At 38.4% G+C, this 18,195-nt stretch overlaps 1 protein-coding gene across 1 annotated transcript; it reads left to right on the plus strand.

The window, feature by feature from the left end:
• Positions 1–15,197: 15,197 nt before the first annotated feature.
• On the plus strand, positions 15,198–16,115 carry LOC115525471 (olfactory receptor 4A15-like). The gene has a single exon (XM_030332680.1). It carries the CDS (start codon positions 15,198–15,200, stop codon positions 16,113–16,115), a length of 918 nt encoding a protein of 305 aa, XP_030188540.1.
• The last annotated feature ends 2,080 nt before the right edge of the window (positions 16,116–18,195 follow it).

Below are 18,195 nucleotides of genomic sequence, written 5' to 3' on the forward strand. Positions count from 1 at the left end.
TAATGCAACGGGATTTTTAAAAATTTTTTTATCAAAAAAATTTTTTTAGATTTATTTATTTTTGAGAGACAGAGAGAGACAGAGCGTGAGCAGGAGAGGGACAGACGGAGACACAAAACCCGAAGCACACTCCAGGCTCTGAGCTGTCAGCACAAAGCCCGATTGGAGGCTCGAACCCATGAACCATGAGATCACGACCTGAGCTGAAGTCAGATGCTTAACCGACTGAGCCACGCAGGTGCCCCTGCAGCTGGATTTTGTATATTGATTTTGGATTTTGCAACTTCATTGAATTTGTTTATTAGTTCTAACAGTTTTTGGTGGAACATTTAGGGTTTTTATATATAAGATCATGTCCAGTATGTAGTCTTTTCAATCTGGCTTCTTTCTCTTACTATTATGCATTTAAGAGTTATGGATATCACTGTGTTTATCAGCAGTTCATTGATTTTTATTGCTGAGTACTATTCCATCTTATGGATATATGAGGGTTTGTTTATCCCTTTTTTGGTTGAGAGGTATTGGGTTATTTTCAGATATTTGAAATTATGAGTGAAACTACTATAAATATTCATGTATGGGTTTTTGCATGAATGTAAGTTTCCATTACAACTGGATATGTTCCTAAGAGCAGGCAAGATGGGTCTTATGGTGAGTGTATAATTTCATAAAACACTTTTAAACTGTTTTCCAAAGGGTAGCATATTACCAGCAGAGAATAACATTTCTAGGTTTTCTCTACCTTTGTCAGAACCTGGTATTGTCAAGTTTTTAATTCTGTCCTTTGAATAGGTCAGTAGTGATACCTTGTTGTGGTTTTGCTTTGTATTTCCTGAATAGTTAATGATTTTGGACAGTTTTCATGTACTGTTTTGCCACTTATGTATCTTCTTTGGTGAAATGTCTGCTCAGTTCTTTGGACTATTGTATGCTGAGTTGTTTATTATTCTTGAAAGTTGAGAGTTCTTTATGGTTTTGAAAACAAGCCCTTGTTCAGATATATAATTTGCAAATGTTTTCTTGCAGTCTGTTCTTGTCTTTTCATTTTTTAAAAATAAACTTATTACCAAATTGGTTTCCATACAACACCCAGTTCTCCTCCCAACAGGTGCCCTCCTCAATGCCCATCACCCACTTTCCCATCCCTCCCACCCCCCATCAACCCTCAGTTTATTCTCAGTTTTTAAGAGTCTCTTATGGTTTGCCTCCCAACCTCTCTAAAATTTCCCCTCCTTTTCCCTCCCCCTATGGTCTTCTGTTAAGTTTCTCAGGATCCACATAAGAGTGAAAACATATGGTATCTGTCTCCCTCTGTATGACTTATTTCACTTAGCATAACACGCTCCAGTTTCATCCACGTTGCTACAAAAGGCCATGTTTCATTCTTTCTCATTACCAGGTAGTATTCCATTGTATATATAAACCACATCTTCTTTATCCATTTGTCAGTTGATGGACATTTAGGCTCTTTCCATAATTTGGCTATTGTTGATAGTGCTGCTATAAACATTGGGGTAGAATGCCCAATGCATTCTACAAGTGCCCCTATGCATCAGCACTCCTGTACCCTTGGGTAAATTCCTAGCAGTGCTATTGCTGGGTCATAGGATAGATCTATTTTTAATTTTTTGAGGAACCTCCACACTGTTTTCCAGAGCGGCTGCACCAGTTTGCATTCCCATCAACAGTGCAAGAGGGTTCCCAGTTCTCCACATCCTTGCCAGCATCTATAGTCTCCTGATTTGTTCATTTTAGCCACTCTGACTGGCGTGAGGTGGTATCTGAGTGTGGTTTTGATTTGTATTTCCCTGATGAGGAGCGATGTTGAGCATCTTTTCATGTGCCTGTTGGCCAATTGAAAGTCTTCTTTAGAGAAGTGTCCATTCATTTCTTCACTGGATTATTTGTTTTTTGGGTGTAGCATTTGGTGAGTTCTTTATAGATTTTGAATACTAGCCCTTTATCCGATATGTCATTTGCAAATATCTTTTCCCATTCCGTCGGTTGCCTTTTAGTTTTTTGATTGTTTCCTTTGTAGTGCAGAAGATTTTTATCTTCATGAGGTCCCAATAGTTCATTTTTGCTTTTAATTCCCTTGCCTTTGGAGATGTGTCAAGTAAGAAATTGCTGCGGCTGAGGTCAGAGGGGTCTTTTCCTGCTTTCTCCTCTAGGGTTTTGATGGTTTCCTGTCTCACATTCAGGTCCTTCATCAATTTTGAGTTTACTCTTGTGAATGGGGTAAGAAAGTGGTCTAGTTTCATCCTTCTGCATGTTGCTGTCCAGTTCTCCCAGCACCATTTGTTAAAGAGACTGCCTTTTTTCCATTGGATATTCTTTTATGCTTTATCAAAGATTAGTTGGCCATACTTTTCTGGGTCCAATTCTGGAGCCTCTATTCTATTCCATTGGTCTATGTGTCTGTTTTTGTGCCAATACCATGCTGTCTTGATGATGACAGCTTTGTAGTAGAGGCTAAAGCTGGGATTGTGATGCCTCCTGCTTTGGTCTTCTTCAATATTACTTGGCTATTTGGGGTCTTTTGTGGTTCCATACAAATTTTAGGATTGCTTGTTCTAGCTTTGAGAAGAATGCTGGTGAAATTTTGATTCGGATTGCATTGAATGTGTAGATAGCTTTGGGTAGTATTGACATTTTAACAATATTTATTCTTCCAATCCTTGAGGATAGAATGTTTTTCCATTTCTTTGTATCTTCTTCAATTTCTTTCATAAGCTTTCTATAGTTTTCAGTATACAGATCTTTTACATCTTTGGTTAGGTTTATTCCTAGATACTTTATGATTCTTGGTGCAGTAGCGAATGGGATCAGTTTCTTTATTTGTCTTTCTGTTGCTTCATTATTAGTGTATAAGAATGCAACTGATTTCTGTACACTGATTTTGTATCCTGAGACTTTGCTGAATTCATGTGTCAGTTCTAGCAGACTTTTGGTGGAGTCTATCAGGTTTTTCATGTATAGTATCATGTCATCTGCAAAAAGCGAAAGCTTGACTTCATCTTTGCCAATTTTGATGCCTTTGATTTCCTTTTGTTGTCTGATTGCTGATGCTAGAACTTCCAACACTATGTGAAACAACAGCGGTGAGAGTGGACATCTCTGTCGTGTTCCTGAATTCAGGGGGGAAACTCAGTTTTTCCCCATTGAGTATGATGTTAACTGTGGGCTTTTCTTAAATGACTTTTATGGTGTTTAAGTATGTTCCTTCTATCCTGACTTTCTCGAGCGTTTTTATTAAGAAAGGATGCTGAATTTTGTCAAATGCTTTTTCTGCATCGATTGACAGGATCATATGGTTCTGTTCTTTTCTTTTATTAATGTGATGTATCACATTGACTGATTTGCGAATATTGAACCAGCCCTGCAGCCCAGGAATGAATCCCACTTGATCATGGTGAATAATTCTTTTTATATGCTGTTGAATTCGATTCGCTCGTATCTTGTTGAGAATTTTTGCATCCATATTCATCAGGGATATTGGCCTGTAGTTCTCCTTTTTTGCTGGGTCTCTGTCTGGTTTGGGAATCAAAGTAATGCTGGATTCATAGAATGAGTCTGGAAGTTTTCCTTCCCTTTCTGTTTTTTGGGACAGCTTGAGAATGATCAGTATTATCTCTGCCTTAAATATCTGGTAGAATTCCCCAGGGAAGCCATCTGGTCCTGGACTCTTATTTGTTGGGCGATTTTTGATAACTGATTCAATTTCTTCACTGGTTCTGGGTCTGTTCACGTTTGCTATTTCTTCCTGTCTGAGTTTTGGAAGTGTGTGGGTGTTAGGAATTTGTCCATTTTTTCCAGGTTGTCCAGTTTGTTGGCATATAATTTTTCATAATATTCCCTGATAATTGCTTGTATTTCTGAGGGATTGGTTGTAATAATTCCATTTTCATTCATGATTTTATCTATTTGGGTCATCTCCCTTTTCTTTTTAAGAAGCCTGGCTAGAGGTTTGTCAATTTTGTTTATTTTTTCAAAAAACCAACTCTTGGTTTCATTGATCTGCTCTACAGTTTTTTTTTAGATTCTATATTGTTTATTGCTGCTCTGATCTTTATTATTTCTCTTCTTCTGCTGGGTTTGGGGTGTCTTTGCTGTTCTGCTTCTATTTCCTTTGGTGTGCTGTTAGATTTTGTATTTTATATTTTTCTTGTTTCTTGAGATAGGCCTGGATTGCAATGTATTTTCCTCTCAGGAGTGCCTTTGCTGCATCCCAAAGCATTTGGATTGTTGCATTTTCATTTTCATTTGTTTCCATATATTTTTTAATTTCTTCTCTAATTTCCTGGTTGACCCATTCATTCTTTAGTAGGGTGTTCTTTAACCTCCATGCTTTTGGAGATTTTCCAGACTTTTTCATGTGGTTGATTTCAAGTTTCATAGCATTGTGGTCTGAAAGTGTGCATGGTATGATCTCAATTCTTGTATACTTATGAAGGGCTGTTTTGTGACCCAGTATGTGATCTATTTGGGGAATATTCCATGTGCACTCAAGAAGAAAGTATATTCTGTTGCTTTGGGATGCAGAGTTCTAAATATATCTGTCAAGTCCATCTGATCCAATGTATCATTCAGGGCCCTGGTTTCTTTACTGATCCTGTGTCTAGATGATCTATCCATTTCTGTAAGTGGAGTGTTAAAGTCCCCTGCAGTACCACATTCTTGTCAATAAGGTTGCTTATGTTTGTGAGTAATTGTTTTATATATTTGGGGGCTCCTGTATTCGGCACATAGACATTTATATTGTTAGTTCTTCTTGATGGATAGACCCTGTAATTATTATATAATGCCCTTCTTCAACTCTTATTACAACCTTTAATTTAAAATCAAGTTTGTCTGAAGGGCTAGTATCCAAAATCTATAAAGAGCTCACCAAACTCCACCCCTGAAAAACAAATAATCCAGTGAAGAAATGGGCAGAAGACATGAACAGACACTTCTCTAAAGAAGACATCCAGAGGGCCAACAGGCACGTGAAAAGATGCTCAACATCCCTCCTCATCAGGGAAATACAAATCAAAACCACACTCAGATACCACCTCACGCCAGTCAGAGTGGCCAAAATGAACAAATCAGGAGACTATAGATGCTGGCGAGGATGTGGAGAAACGGGAACCCTCTTGCACTATTGGTGGGAATGCAAATTGTTGCAGCCACTCTGGAAAACAGTGTGGAGGTTCCTCAAAAAATTAAAAAGAGACCTACCCTATGACCCAGCAGTAGCACTGCTAGGAATTTACCCAAGGGATACAGGAGTATTGAGGCATAAGGGCACTTGTACCCCAATGTTTATAGCAGCACTCTCAACAATAGCCAAATTATGGAAAGAGCCTGAATGTCCATCAACTGATGAATGGATAAAGAAATTGTGGTTTATATACACAATGGAATACTATGTGGCAATGAGAAAGAATGAAATATGGCCCTTTGTAGCAACGTGGATGGAACTGGAGAGTGTGATGCTAAGTGAAATAAGCCATACAGAGAAAGACAGATACCATATGTTTTCACTCTTATGTGGATCCTGAGAAACTTAACAGAAACCCATAGGAGAGGGGAAGGACAAAAAAAGAGTTTAGAGTGGGAGAGAGCCAAAGCATAAGAGACTCTTAAAAACTGAGAATAAACTGAGGGTTGATGGAGGGTGGGAGGGTGGGGAGGGTGGGTGATGGATATTGAGGAGGTCACCTTTTGGGATGAGCACTGGGTGTTGTATGGAAACCAATTTGACAATAAATTTCAAAAAAAAATAACGTGTAGTTTGTCTGATATAAGTATGGCTGCTCCAGCTTTCTTTTGACTTCCAGTAGCATGATAGATAGTTCTCCATCCCCTCACTTTCCATCTCAAGGTGTCCTCAGGTCTAAAATGAGTCTCTTGTAGACAGCAAACAGATGGGTCTTGTTTTTTTTATCCATTCTGATACCTTATGTCTTTTGGTTGGAGCATTTAGTCCATTTACATTCAGTGTTATTATTGAAAGATGTGGGTTTAGAGTCATTGTGATGTCTGTAGGTTTCATGCTTGTAGTGATGTCTCTGGTACTTTGTAGTCCTTGCAACATTTCACTCACAGAGTCCCCCTTAGGATCTCTTGTAGGGCTGGTTTAGTGGTGAGGAATTCCTTCAGTTTTTGTCTGTTTGGGAAAACCTTTATCTCTCCTTCTATTCTGAATGACAGACTTGCTGGATAAAGGATTCTCGGCTGCATATTTTTTCTGTTCATCACATTGAAGATTTCCTGCCATTCTTTTCTGGCCTGCCAAGTTTCAGTAGGTAGGTCTGCCACTAGTCTTATGAGTCTCCCTTTATAAGTTAGAGCCTGTTTATCACTAGCTGCTTTCAGAATTCTCTATTTATCCTTGTATTTTGCCAGTTTCACTATGATATGTCATGCAGAGGATCGATTCAAGTTATGTCTCAAGGGAGTTTTCTGTGCCTCTTGGATTTCAATGCCTATTTCCTTCCCCAGATCAGGGAACTTCTCAGCTCTGATTTGTTCAAGTACACCTTTAGCCTCTTTCTCTCTCTCTTCTTCTTCTGGAATTCCTATGATAGGGATATTGCTCCGTTTGATTGCATCACGTAGTTCTCTAACTGTCCCCTTATACTCCTGGACTTTATTATCTCTGTTTTTCTCAGCTTCCTCTTTTTCCATAATTTTGTCTTCTAATTCACCTATTCTCTCCTCTGCCTCTTCAATTCGTGCTATGGCCACCTCCATTTTATTTTGCACCTCATTTATAGCATTTTTTAGTTCCTCATGACTATTTTTTAGTTCCTTGATCTCTGTAGCAATAGATTCTCTGCTGTCCTCTATGCTGTTTTCAAGCCCAGTGATTAATTTTATGACTATTATTCTAAATTATCCTATTATTCTAAATTATTCTATTATTCTATTATTCTAAATTATTCTAATTTCTTAAATAGGTTTTGATCAATTTGTTAGCTGTCACTACTTCCTGGAGTTTTTTTGAGGAGCATTCTTCTGTTTTGTCATTTTGGCTAGTCCCTGTGGTAGCTCCAAACTGCAGGGCACCTCCTCTGTGTTGTCCAGAGAAACTTTTGTTGGTGGGTGCGGCTGCAGTCAGAACTGATGTCTGACCCCAGCCCACTGCTGGGGCCACAGTCAGACTAGTGTGTACCTTATCTTCCCCTCTCCCAGGGGCAGGACTCACTGTGGATTGGTGTGACCCCTGTCTGGCCTGCTTGCACACTGCCAGGCTTGTGCTACTTTGATGGGATCTGGCCAAGGGCGTATTAGCGGGGGTGGATCTGCAAGGTGTACAGGGGTGGGAGGGGCAGGCGTAGCTCGCTTTGCTGTTGGTGGTCCCCTGCGGGAGGGGCCCTGCAGCACCGGGAGGGAGGCAGGCCCATCAGAGGGATGGATCCACAGAAGCACAGTGTTGGGCGTTTGCGTGGTGCAGGCAAGTTGGTGAGGGGAACTGCTTCCCTTTGGAATTTCAGCTGGGGGATGGAGAGGGAAATGGCGCTTGCCAGTGCCTTTGTTCCCCAGCTGAGCTCTGTCCTTTTGGGGCTCAACATCTCTCCCTCCTGGTATCCTCTCGCCCTCCCTGCTCTCTGACAGCAGAGATGTTGACTTTTAACATTCCAGATGTTAAGTCCTGCTGGCTGTCAGAACTCACAGAGTCCGGACCTTCTGCTTTTGCATTCCAGACTTTGGGGGCTCTGCTTTGCCGGTTGGACTGCCCCTCCACCGCCCTGCTCCCTCCCACCAGTCCGCGTAGCACGCACCACCTCTCTGCCCTTCCTACCCTCTTCTGTGGGCCTCTTGTCTATGCTTAGCTCCAGGGAGTTTGTTCTGCTAGTCTTCTGTCAGTTTTCTGGGTTATTTAGGCCCATGTGGGTGGAATCTACACAATCAGCAGGACGAGGTGAGCCTAGCATCCTCATACGTCACCATCTTCCTGTCCCCCCCCCCTTTTTTAAAGCAAGCTCTATGCCCAATGTGGGGCTTGAACTCACAACCCTGAGATCAAATGTGGTTTGCACTACCCACTGAACCAGCCAGTCAGTCACATCCAGAATACTTCTTTTCTGTAAGGTTTGGAAGAAGTGACTCATTTTCTTTAAAATATTTTCTGAAGTGCAGAATTTCTGTGTTATGGAATCCAATTTATCATTTTTTAAAATTTAAACATGGTTTTATTGTCATACCTAAGAAATCTTTGCCTGATTTAAGGTCACAAACATCTCTGATGTTCACATTGAGAAGTCCTACAGTTTTAGCTTAAACGTTTAACTTGGTGAGCCATTTTGGATTAAATTTTATTTATGGTTTGAGGTATTGATCAAAAGTTCACTTTTTGCAAATAGGTATCTTATTGCAGAGCCATTTGTTGAAAAAACTATCATTTCTATCCTGAATTGCCTCTGTGCATTTGTCATAAAGTCATTAAATATGAGGGTCTGTCTGTAGACTTCTCCATTTAATTGATCTCATATGTATCTTTTTTCCAATACTGTATATTGAGTCTAGAAAGCAGATAGTACAAGTTCTTAAAATTGTTCTTTTCAAAATTAATTTTGGCTATTCTAGTTATTTGACCTTTCTATATAAATTTTTAAATCAGCTTGTTAATTTTTACACACACACACACACACACACACACACACACACACAACTTAGTGGGATTTGTTGAGAATTGCCTTGAGTCTACAGATCGATATGAGGAGATTTGAGATTTTAATAATAATGAGTGTTCAAGTTCCTGACTATGGTATATGTCTCCACATATTTAGTTTTCCTTTGTCATTTTCATCAGTATTTTGTAGTTTAAGTATCTTACAGCATATATTTATGTATTTTATGCCTAAGGATTTCACAATTTGTATTGTTAGTTTAGATGGTGCATTTAAAAATTACAATTTCAAATTGCTTTTTTTGTTAGTTTATAGATATATGATTAATTTTTTGACCATGTATGTATCCTATGACCTTATTATACTCATAGTAGTTGTTTTTGTAGGTTCTTTGCGATTTTCTAGGTAATCAACTATTTTGTTTGTGAATAGGGAGATTTTAATCCCATTCTTTCCAGTACGATGCATTTTATTTTTTTATTTTGCCTGTTTGCTCCCATTAGGACTTACATCTGGTGTCGAGTAGGAATGGTGAGAGAGGCCATCCTTGTTCATGATCTTAGGAAAAGCATTTAGGTTTCCGTGATTAAGTATGATGTTAACTATAGGGTTTTGGAGATGCCTCGTAACATATTGGAAAAGTTAACTTCTATTCCTAATCTGCCAAGGGTGTTTCTCATGACTAGACATTGCATTTTGTCTCCGTATTACTATTTTTTAGTACAAACTGGGTGTCTGAGGGCTGACTTTCAGTAGATTGCCATGAGAGAGCTGCTGTGCTATGTATGAAGCCTTGACCTAGAAGTGGGTCATCTATAAATGGTTTAGTACAAATTTCTCCATGAATGTGCTTTGCGTGACAGGTGAGGGGGTGGTACCTTTCTGGCCATGCCCTGTTTCCTGGGATACAGGGCTCTCAGTACCAGACCTCGGTCCCCATGTGTGGTGAGGCATACTGCATCAAAGAGGGCTAGAAAAGCAATATGCTTATGGGGATGGTTGGGGACTCAGAGAATTGGGAGTTTTCTTTTAAAATAACCTATTTTCTTGAACAGTTTAAACGGCTTTGGGATGATATTTTATTTGAAGGTTTGTGAGTAACAATTACACCTAGCATTTATTGTCTATTATTTTTGGGGAACTTTTCTAAGCACATGTATGTTTACTCATTTGTTCCTTATAATCACATGATGAGATTGATAGTATAATTGGGCCCATTTTCTTCTTGTAGAGTTGGGGTTTTGGGGGGTTAAGTAACTTACTGATGGCCACCACCCTGAGAGAGTGTCAATGCCAGAATCAATTCAATGTGTTGTTAATCACAACCTACAGCTGCTTCTTAGGTGGAATTCTCCCAAGTGTTTGGTCCACTTCATTGATTTCTTTCACAGACATCAGTCCATTAATTTTTCTTTCTTTACCATTTTTTAGTTTAGGTAAATTATATTTCCTTAGATAATTGTCCATTTCATTCAGGCTTTCAACTTTACTTGCATAAATTGAGTGGATAGTATCTAATGACTCTTATTTTTTGCTGTGCCTGGAGATGTATCTTCTTTTTTTTTTTTAACATTTTGTTTATTTTTGAGAGACAGAGAGAGACAGAGCACGAGCAGGGGAAGGACAGAAAGAGAGGGAGACACAGAATCCGAAGCAGGCTCCAGGCTCTGAGCTGTCAACACAGAGCCCAATGCGGGGCTCAAACTCACAAACCCTGAGATCATGACCTGAGCCGAAGTTGGTTGCTTAACCTACTGAGCCACCCAGGCGCCCCTCCTCTTTATAGTTTTTTAATTAAAAAAACATGATAAGTCTGTCATAATTTCAGACTTATGCAGCCCTATTTATTCTAGAAGTCTGAACAACAAAATTGTAAAGGGTCAAGGGTTATTTGTATTTGGAAAGCCCAGGTTTTAGCTTTCCCTTTCCTACTTTACTTTTATTTTAGTGTTCATTTATTTATTGAGAGAGAGAGAGAGAGAGAGAAAGAGAGGGAGAGAGAGAGAATCCCAAGCAGGCTCCACACTCATGGAGCCTGACGCAGGGCTCGATCTCACAACTGTGAGATCATAACCTGAGTTTAAATCAAGACTAACAAGATTAACAGACTGAACCCCCAAGGCACCCCTATCTTTCCCTACTTTCAACTGATATTTGCTCCCATAAGAGGGAAATATCCTCCTAGACACAATAAAATAACAGGACAGGCAGCTTGTTTGTACCACGCATGTTGTGAGTGCTGAAGTCTCATTATTATTCTCCTTCTCCTCTCCTTCTCACAGAAAGATACTAACAGAGAGAAAATTCTAAAGAGCTGTTAGGATCCCCCTGGATTGTTCATCAGAGTAGGGACCAGTGCTGCATTTGAGGAAACTACTTGAACCTGGGTGGAGTTTTCCTGGGTACATTAGGGAGGAGTGCCCGGTACTCATTGGTCCAGGAGTGGTGCTTGTTCTCCCAGCTGGACAACCTCCTAGTTCACAGGGCAGGGCACTGGGTTGAGTAAATTACAAAGATCGTGCCCCAGTAGTGGGATGTAATTAGCACTATGCTGAGTGCTGTTCCAAACCTGCCTTGTAAACATTAACAGTAAGAATTTTAAAAAATCCAAAAGAAACTAAATATTGTATTCAAGATTTTGTGTCTCTGCTAATGTGAGATATTAGTCTGATTATTTTTCTTATAATCCCCTTAATATCTTCTTATTATTGTTTCTTTCTGGTATTAGGGTTATGCTGAGTGCATAAAATGAGTCTGGAAGTATTTTAATTTCCCCACATTCCCTGAACTTGTTTATATAAGATTGGTACTATATTTTGATTAATTTTTATATAGAATCCTTGATAAAGCTGTATAGGAGTGAAATTTTATTTTGGAGGGGAAGGATTTTTTTTTTAGGTTTATTTGAGTAATCTATACACCCTGCATGGGGCTTGAACTCACAACCCCAAGACTGAGAGCTACATGCTCCCCCAACAGAGGGAGTCACCCTGGGAGGGGAAGAATTTTAAAGAAATAATTTAATGGTATTAGAATATTCCATTAAAAATATTATTATTTGACTTAAGTAACCTTTACACCAATGGCGGGCTGGAACTCACCACTCTGAGATCCAGTGTGGCAGGTTCTACTGATTGACCCAGCCAGGTGCCCCAGGTTATTCATTTTTAATTATTTTTCTATGCCTGTTTAGAAAGCCATATATTTCATAGCAGTGGTCCACTTTCTAATTGACAAATTTGCCAACATAAAACCATTTATGATATTCTTTTGTTATCTTTTTCACATCAGTAGAATGCAGTAATGGCTCTCCCTTCATTCTTGATTCTGATCCTTTTTCTTTCTCTTAGTTTTTCTTAATCCATTTAGCTAAGAACATCAATCTTATGAATCTTTTGAGGAACCTATTCCTGGATTTATAGTTTTTTTTCTGTTTTGTTTTAATACTCTTCTACTTTCTATTTAATTAATTTCTCTTTCCAGGATTTATTTTATTTATATTTCTATCCTACAATGTTCTCTGGGTTTATTTTGCTTTCCCTTTTTTCAGGTTCTTAGGATGGAAGCTTACTTCATTTCTGTAATATCTCTTGTTTTCTAGTACTTCTACCTAAAGCTCTATATTTCTTTCTAAGCACTCCTTTAGCTGTATCTAGCGCGCGCGCGCGCGCGCGCACACACACACACACACACACACACACAAACATCTTTCATTATCTTTCTCTTGAAATTTTATTTTAAAAACTATTCACTGGTATTTCTTCTTTAATCCATGGTAATTCAGATTTATGTTGCTCAATTTATAAATAATTAGGAAACATTGTTATATTTTTGTTATCAATTTCCAGCTGAATTTCATTATATATATTCTGTATGATTTAAGTTCTTTGAAATGCATTGCAACTTGTTTTCTGGGCTCCTGTGTATCTGTTTTGGTGAGCATTCCCTGGGCACCCCGAGATAGTGGAATCCTCCCACACTCTTTTTTCCCCCCCCCCCCCCCCCCAATACTGACACGGATGCTATCAACTTACCTGTGTGCCACTATGTGACAAACTCAAGACTCTCCTTTTAGGGGAGAAGCTTGCCTTATCTACATTAGAGATGGTTTTAAATGGCTTATTATGAAATTTGTTTTCATCATCTTCTGGAAGTCAGTGCAGTTTCTGTGGGCAAAGACATAGCTTAAACCTAACTGACACACCTTTGTCTATTTTGAAAGTCATGATTTAAAGAAGAGAGTGTTGGGGTGCCTGGGTGACTCAGTCGGTTAGGCGGCCGACTTCGGCTCAGGTCATGATCTTGCGGTCCGTGAGTTCGAGCCCCATGTCGGGCTCTGTGCTGACAGCTCAGAGCCTGGAGCCTGTTTCAGATTCTGTGTCTCCCTCTCTCTGACCCTCCCCTGTTCATGCTCTGTCTCTCCCTGTCTCAAAAATAAATAAAATGTTAAAAAAAATTTTTTTAAAGAAGAGAGTGTTTACATGTTTTATTTCTGCCCACACTGGACATTTCCCTTTTGGTGACTCAATCTCAAGTTGTTCTTTTGTGATCCACCCCGTCCCCTCACCCCAAGGACGTGTTTCTGCAAGTCCTGTTGTACATGGTGATTATTCTGCTGGCATCTCTGGAGATGCAGGGTCTACTCTCAAAATTATGATGAAGGTCCCAATGAATTTAATTAGGGAAAAATGACTCTTGGAGATGCACCAATTGAATGACTCATCCATATGTGTTGTAGTCCAACCCCAGATAAAGTGTTTACAGATATTTGTCTTGACCTCAGAGAGTGTTTGTATCACTGTTCACACAACTGGATTTTTCAGGAATTGAAATGATGGACTCAGAACATAATGAAGTATGTATATGAGTTATTCTCCATCATTCAGGAAATCCAAAATTTTACTGTGCTTTGTGAAGACAGGCCAGTGTAATTGATAGAGAATTGAATGTTGTCAAAGGATATTTCCTATTTTACTTATATTGACATAAAAACCAAACCACATAACCTTTGTTTAAACAAATCACAATTTTATCTCCTATAAAGCTGACCCCTTTTTTTAACCTCACGATGTTTGTTTAGCATTCATTTGTTGTTAGAACAAATTCTGCCAACAATGAAGATTTGGGGTCTCTTTGTTCCCAGTCGAGATTCAGACTTGTTTAGGTTACAGGACCTTCATATTTGTTTTGAAAAAACCTGGCAATTTAAGGGGTAGCCTTTTTCTGAAAGACTGAAATGACTGAGACTTTCTGCAAGCATGGAAAGCATTGTTCACATGGAAACAGTTCAAGGTCCAGTGATGGTGCATGTGTTTTCCTGCTCTGTGTGCACAGAGGTGTCATCAGCGTACAAAATACATGGGAGAAGGGACTACAACCCAGACCTTGGACTGAACGGCTGTCTTAGTTGCAGGTAACCCAGGAAGGTTAACTAGATGTAAGAGTCCAGCCTAGGCTTTACATTTTAGATTTTGGTGGTACGGGAATTCACAGTCCTTTAAAAGTTCTCCTGTGTGATTCTTAAAATCAGCCATGTTAGACACTCTTTGGGATACTAACATATGTGAGGATTGACTCAGTTTTGTAATATTCTTTTAGCTATTTTCACATACAAAGATCCACAATAAATGCACTTTCTCTAACATCTGTGTTTCTAGACATAGTTTCAGGTGTAACTATTTAGGGATATTTTAATGGGCAGATCCTTGTAAATCTCATGATAGTTTCAACTCATGTGTTCTCTGAGCATTGCTTGTTAACCTGTGAAAGTTTAGAAGATGACGTAGCATCCACATATCTTGAAAATGTGATTTTGAAGAGTCCAAGGGAACACTTTCATAAGCCAGGTGTTACTTCAATTCATGTTTCTGTTCATAGGTGAGTTTCAGCATCAGAACATGCATTTGTTGGCCATTCCTTTTAATACTTGCTTATATGATTTACTCACTTTGCCATTGAGTTATTTGTCATTTACTTAAATGTTTAGAGCTCTGTGTCCATTTTGATATTAACTCTGTGTATGTCCTCTAAAATGTAAATATTTTCTCCAAAATACTTTCATCTATTGATGTTGTGGTATCTTTTTTTAAATCCTTAAGATGTTTTGAAATTGTAAAATACATCAATTTGTGATTTTATTTACTAGTTAAGAGGATTCTAGAATATAGATAGTCACCTCTTTTATTAACTGGGGAGTAAGTATAAATCTTGCTTTAGTCTTTCATTAAACCTTAGTCCATTAAAAATTTTTTATTTGAAGAATCTCTATTGGTAAAATTGTACTAGTTTCCAGATGGAAAGCTGCTTGTAGCAACCCATTTATTTAATATTCCCCTTCCCCACAAATGTCTTTAATTACTTGTCTCTCCATTAATCTGCAATATTGCTGAGCCTAGGGAGCATGCCTTAATCAGCCTTGTATACTATAATTTCTGAAAGTAGTGGGACATAAGAAATTATAATATTTATTTGTTGAATGAATAAAAAGATTAGGTTAAAGTTTTAGGAAGTCACTAGTCATAATTATATCTATAGCTAATTTTGTCCTGAACTCTGAAATAAGGACATGCAAAAAGACATATGGAACATAGGATCAATGTGACTGAGTTTGTCCTCTTGGGGCTCACTCAGAGCCTCCAAGGTCAGAAAATATTATTTGTTGTGTTCCTGCTCATCTACATTGTGACAATGGTGGGCAACCTCCTCATTGTGGTGACCGTGGTGGTCAGCCCAACCCTGGATTCCCCTATGTATTTCTTTCTTGGTTACTTATCATTTATGGATGCTGTGTATTCAACTACAGTCACTCCAAATATGATTATAGACTTACTCTATGAGAAGAAAACCATTTCCTTCCAAGCTTGCATGTCCCAGCTCTTTATAGGACACTTGTTTGGTGGTGCAGAGATTTTACTTCTGGTGGCCATGGCCTATGACCGCTATGTGGCCATCTGCAAACCCTTGCATTATTTGACCATCATGAATCAACGGGTGTGTGTTTTGTTGCTGCTGTTGGCCTGGGTTGGAGGTTTTTTGCATGCTGTTGTTCAACTTCTCTTTGTTTACAACCTTCCCTTCTGTGGTCCCAATGTCATTGACCACTTCATCTGTGACATGTACCCATTATTAAAACTTGCCTGCACTGACACTTACGTTATTGGCCTCACTGTGGTTGCCAATGATGGGGCAATCTGTGTGGTCATCTTTACGGTCTTGCTCATCTCCTATGGGGTCATTCTGCACTCTCTGAAGAACCTTAGTCAGGAAGGCAGGCGCAAAGCCTTATCCACCTGTGGCTCCCACATTACAGTGGTGGTCCTCTTCTTTGTCCCCTGCATCTTCATGTATGTGAGACCTCCTTCTACATTACCCATTGATAAATCCTTGACTGTATTTTACACAGTTATCACTCCTATGTTGAACCCCCTAATCTATACTCTGAGAAATGGAGAGATGAAAAATGCCATGAAGAAGCTCTGGACCAGAAGAAGAAAATGAGGCAGAAGAGAAATGTATCACCTTTTTTTTTTTTTTTCAGTGAAGAGTTTGCTCCATCCAGGAAAGGATTATTTATTTGTAGTAAGTTCCTCCTCAGGTTTAAAGTTGTGCATGATGAAAAGCATTTAAGATGTAAGTACTTCCAATGGTCAAAACATATTTCTAAGATTTTCATAATTTCTTAGGAAAGTAGATGTATAGCTTTTGCATATAAAATGTCTCTATTGAAACTATAGGTTTAAGTTCTATGTGATCAGTTATGCTGTAGTTAACACTATAAATTTATTTATGTTAGTGGACATTTTTCACTTTTCGCTCTTACATAATTGTTCACTTTCAGAATTCATAGTGCTCTTTGTATATTTCAGAGAAAGAAATTCAGAAATGGGACATAAATCCTTGGTTCATTCCTCCCATACAAAAACAACTCATATTAAGACTTGAAGTATAGATCTTATTTTTGTATCTGCAAGACATTTAAGTATATAATTTTGTTCATGTTGCTTAGCACGTTAAGGGTGAGGAGGAATGCTGCTTCCTAGGTAGAATATTCATCATAAGGAAGCTAATTGTAGAAAAAAAATCAGAACAAAAGAGATCGATATAATAAGTAAGTTTTACTCATTTTTCTGAGTGGGGGATCCTATTATCTCCTAAAATCGAATGACTTTGTTTAGTGTTATATTTCATAGAAATGATTCATTAAATTTAATACATAGTTTAGTATATCTGATAATTCTCTGCCATTTTTTCGGTGCCCCCACATCTTTTTTTGTTTACAGGGTTTAGTAGCCTCCTATAGGGACCCAGGCCTTACCTTTCATATATAAAATTATCATAGTACATAATCCATGAGGTTTAAATATGCAACACAGAACCTGACACCAGATATTTGGGTGATATCATTGGTAAGAAAGGTGCTGACAATGGGTGCCTGGGTGGCTTAGTTGGTTAAGCGTCCGACACTTGGTTTTGGCTCAGGTCATGATCTCAGGGTTTGTGAGTTCAAGCCCCACATCAGGCTCTGTTCTGACAGCAGGGAGCTTGCTTGGGAACTCTTTCTCCCTCTTTCTCTGCCCCTCCCTTACTCTCTGTCTGTCTCTCAAAAATAAATAAACACAAAAAATAAAAAGAAAAGAAAAGTGCGGACGATATGGCATGCCATTCTGACCTCTGCTCTTAATGGAATGCAGATTATTAGGTAATAAAGAAGCCATAATATATATTGATTTATTTAACAGAGACCTCTTTCATAAGCCTCCCTCTCTCAATTAGGCTTGAAAGAAAATATTATCTGTCCCTACTACAGTAGGAATCATGTGGTCAAAGAAACTCATGGTTCTGCCTCTTTTACTTAGTCTGGATCTATGAGGCGCCCAGGCTATGGGGACATGGAACCTTTTCCCTGGTAAATCACAGTGTATGAGAAACTTTATATCCTGATTTTCATCCCTATTATTATTACATGAAGACTTGTTATGTCGTCGCAAAGTCTTCCCAAACATAACACTATTCTTTAAATAAGATTAAACATTTGATTTTATCAGAATTTGTATAATTAAGTCATCAACTTTTGGATGTTGCTATGCACTGAATATTAGTGTTCCCCTCGAAATTCATGAGTTACGTCCTCTATGATATGTGGTGTTTGGAGGTGGGGCCTTTGAGAGGTGATTACATCATGAGAGGAGAGCTCTCATGAATGAGGTTAGTGTCTCTGTAAAAACAGACCTGATAGAACTCACTTGCCCCTTCTGCCATGTAAGGGCACAGCAAAAAGAGCCTAGTCTTGAATTCTTGATCTATTGGAGTAAGAATTTGAGTCTTTTCTTCATTAAACATAAATATATATATATATTCTTCTACAAATATTTAGTATTCTTTGATATTGTTACAAATATGTTGTTTTGCTGTAATTATGGGTGTTTTTATATAAAGACATTATATTGTATTATTCTTTTTGATTTCTTCTATTGCATCACTCTTGGAAAATTTCATTTATATTCACTGAATTTATACATTTTAACATTAAAAAAATAACTCTCAGAAAAGTTTCCTTTTATATTACTGCTTTTATTTT

Source organism: Lynx canadensis, chromosome D1, assembly GCF_007474595.2.
Source record: "Lynx canadensis isolate LIC74 chromosome D1, mLynCan4.pri.v2, whole genome shotgun sequence".
Lineage (NCBI taxonomy): Eukaryota > Metazoa > Chordata > Mammalia > Carnivora > Felidae > Lynx > Lynx canadensis.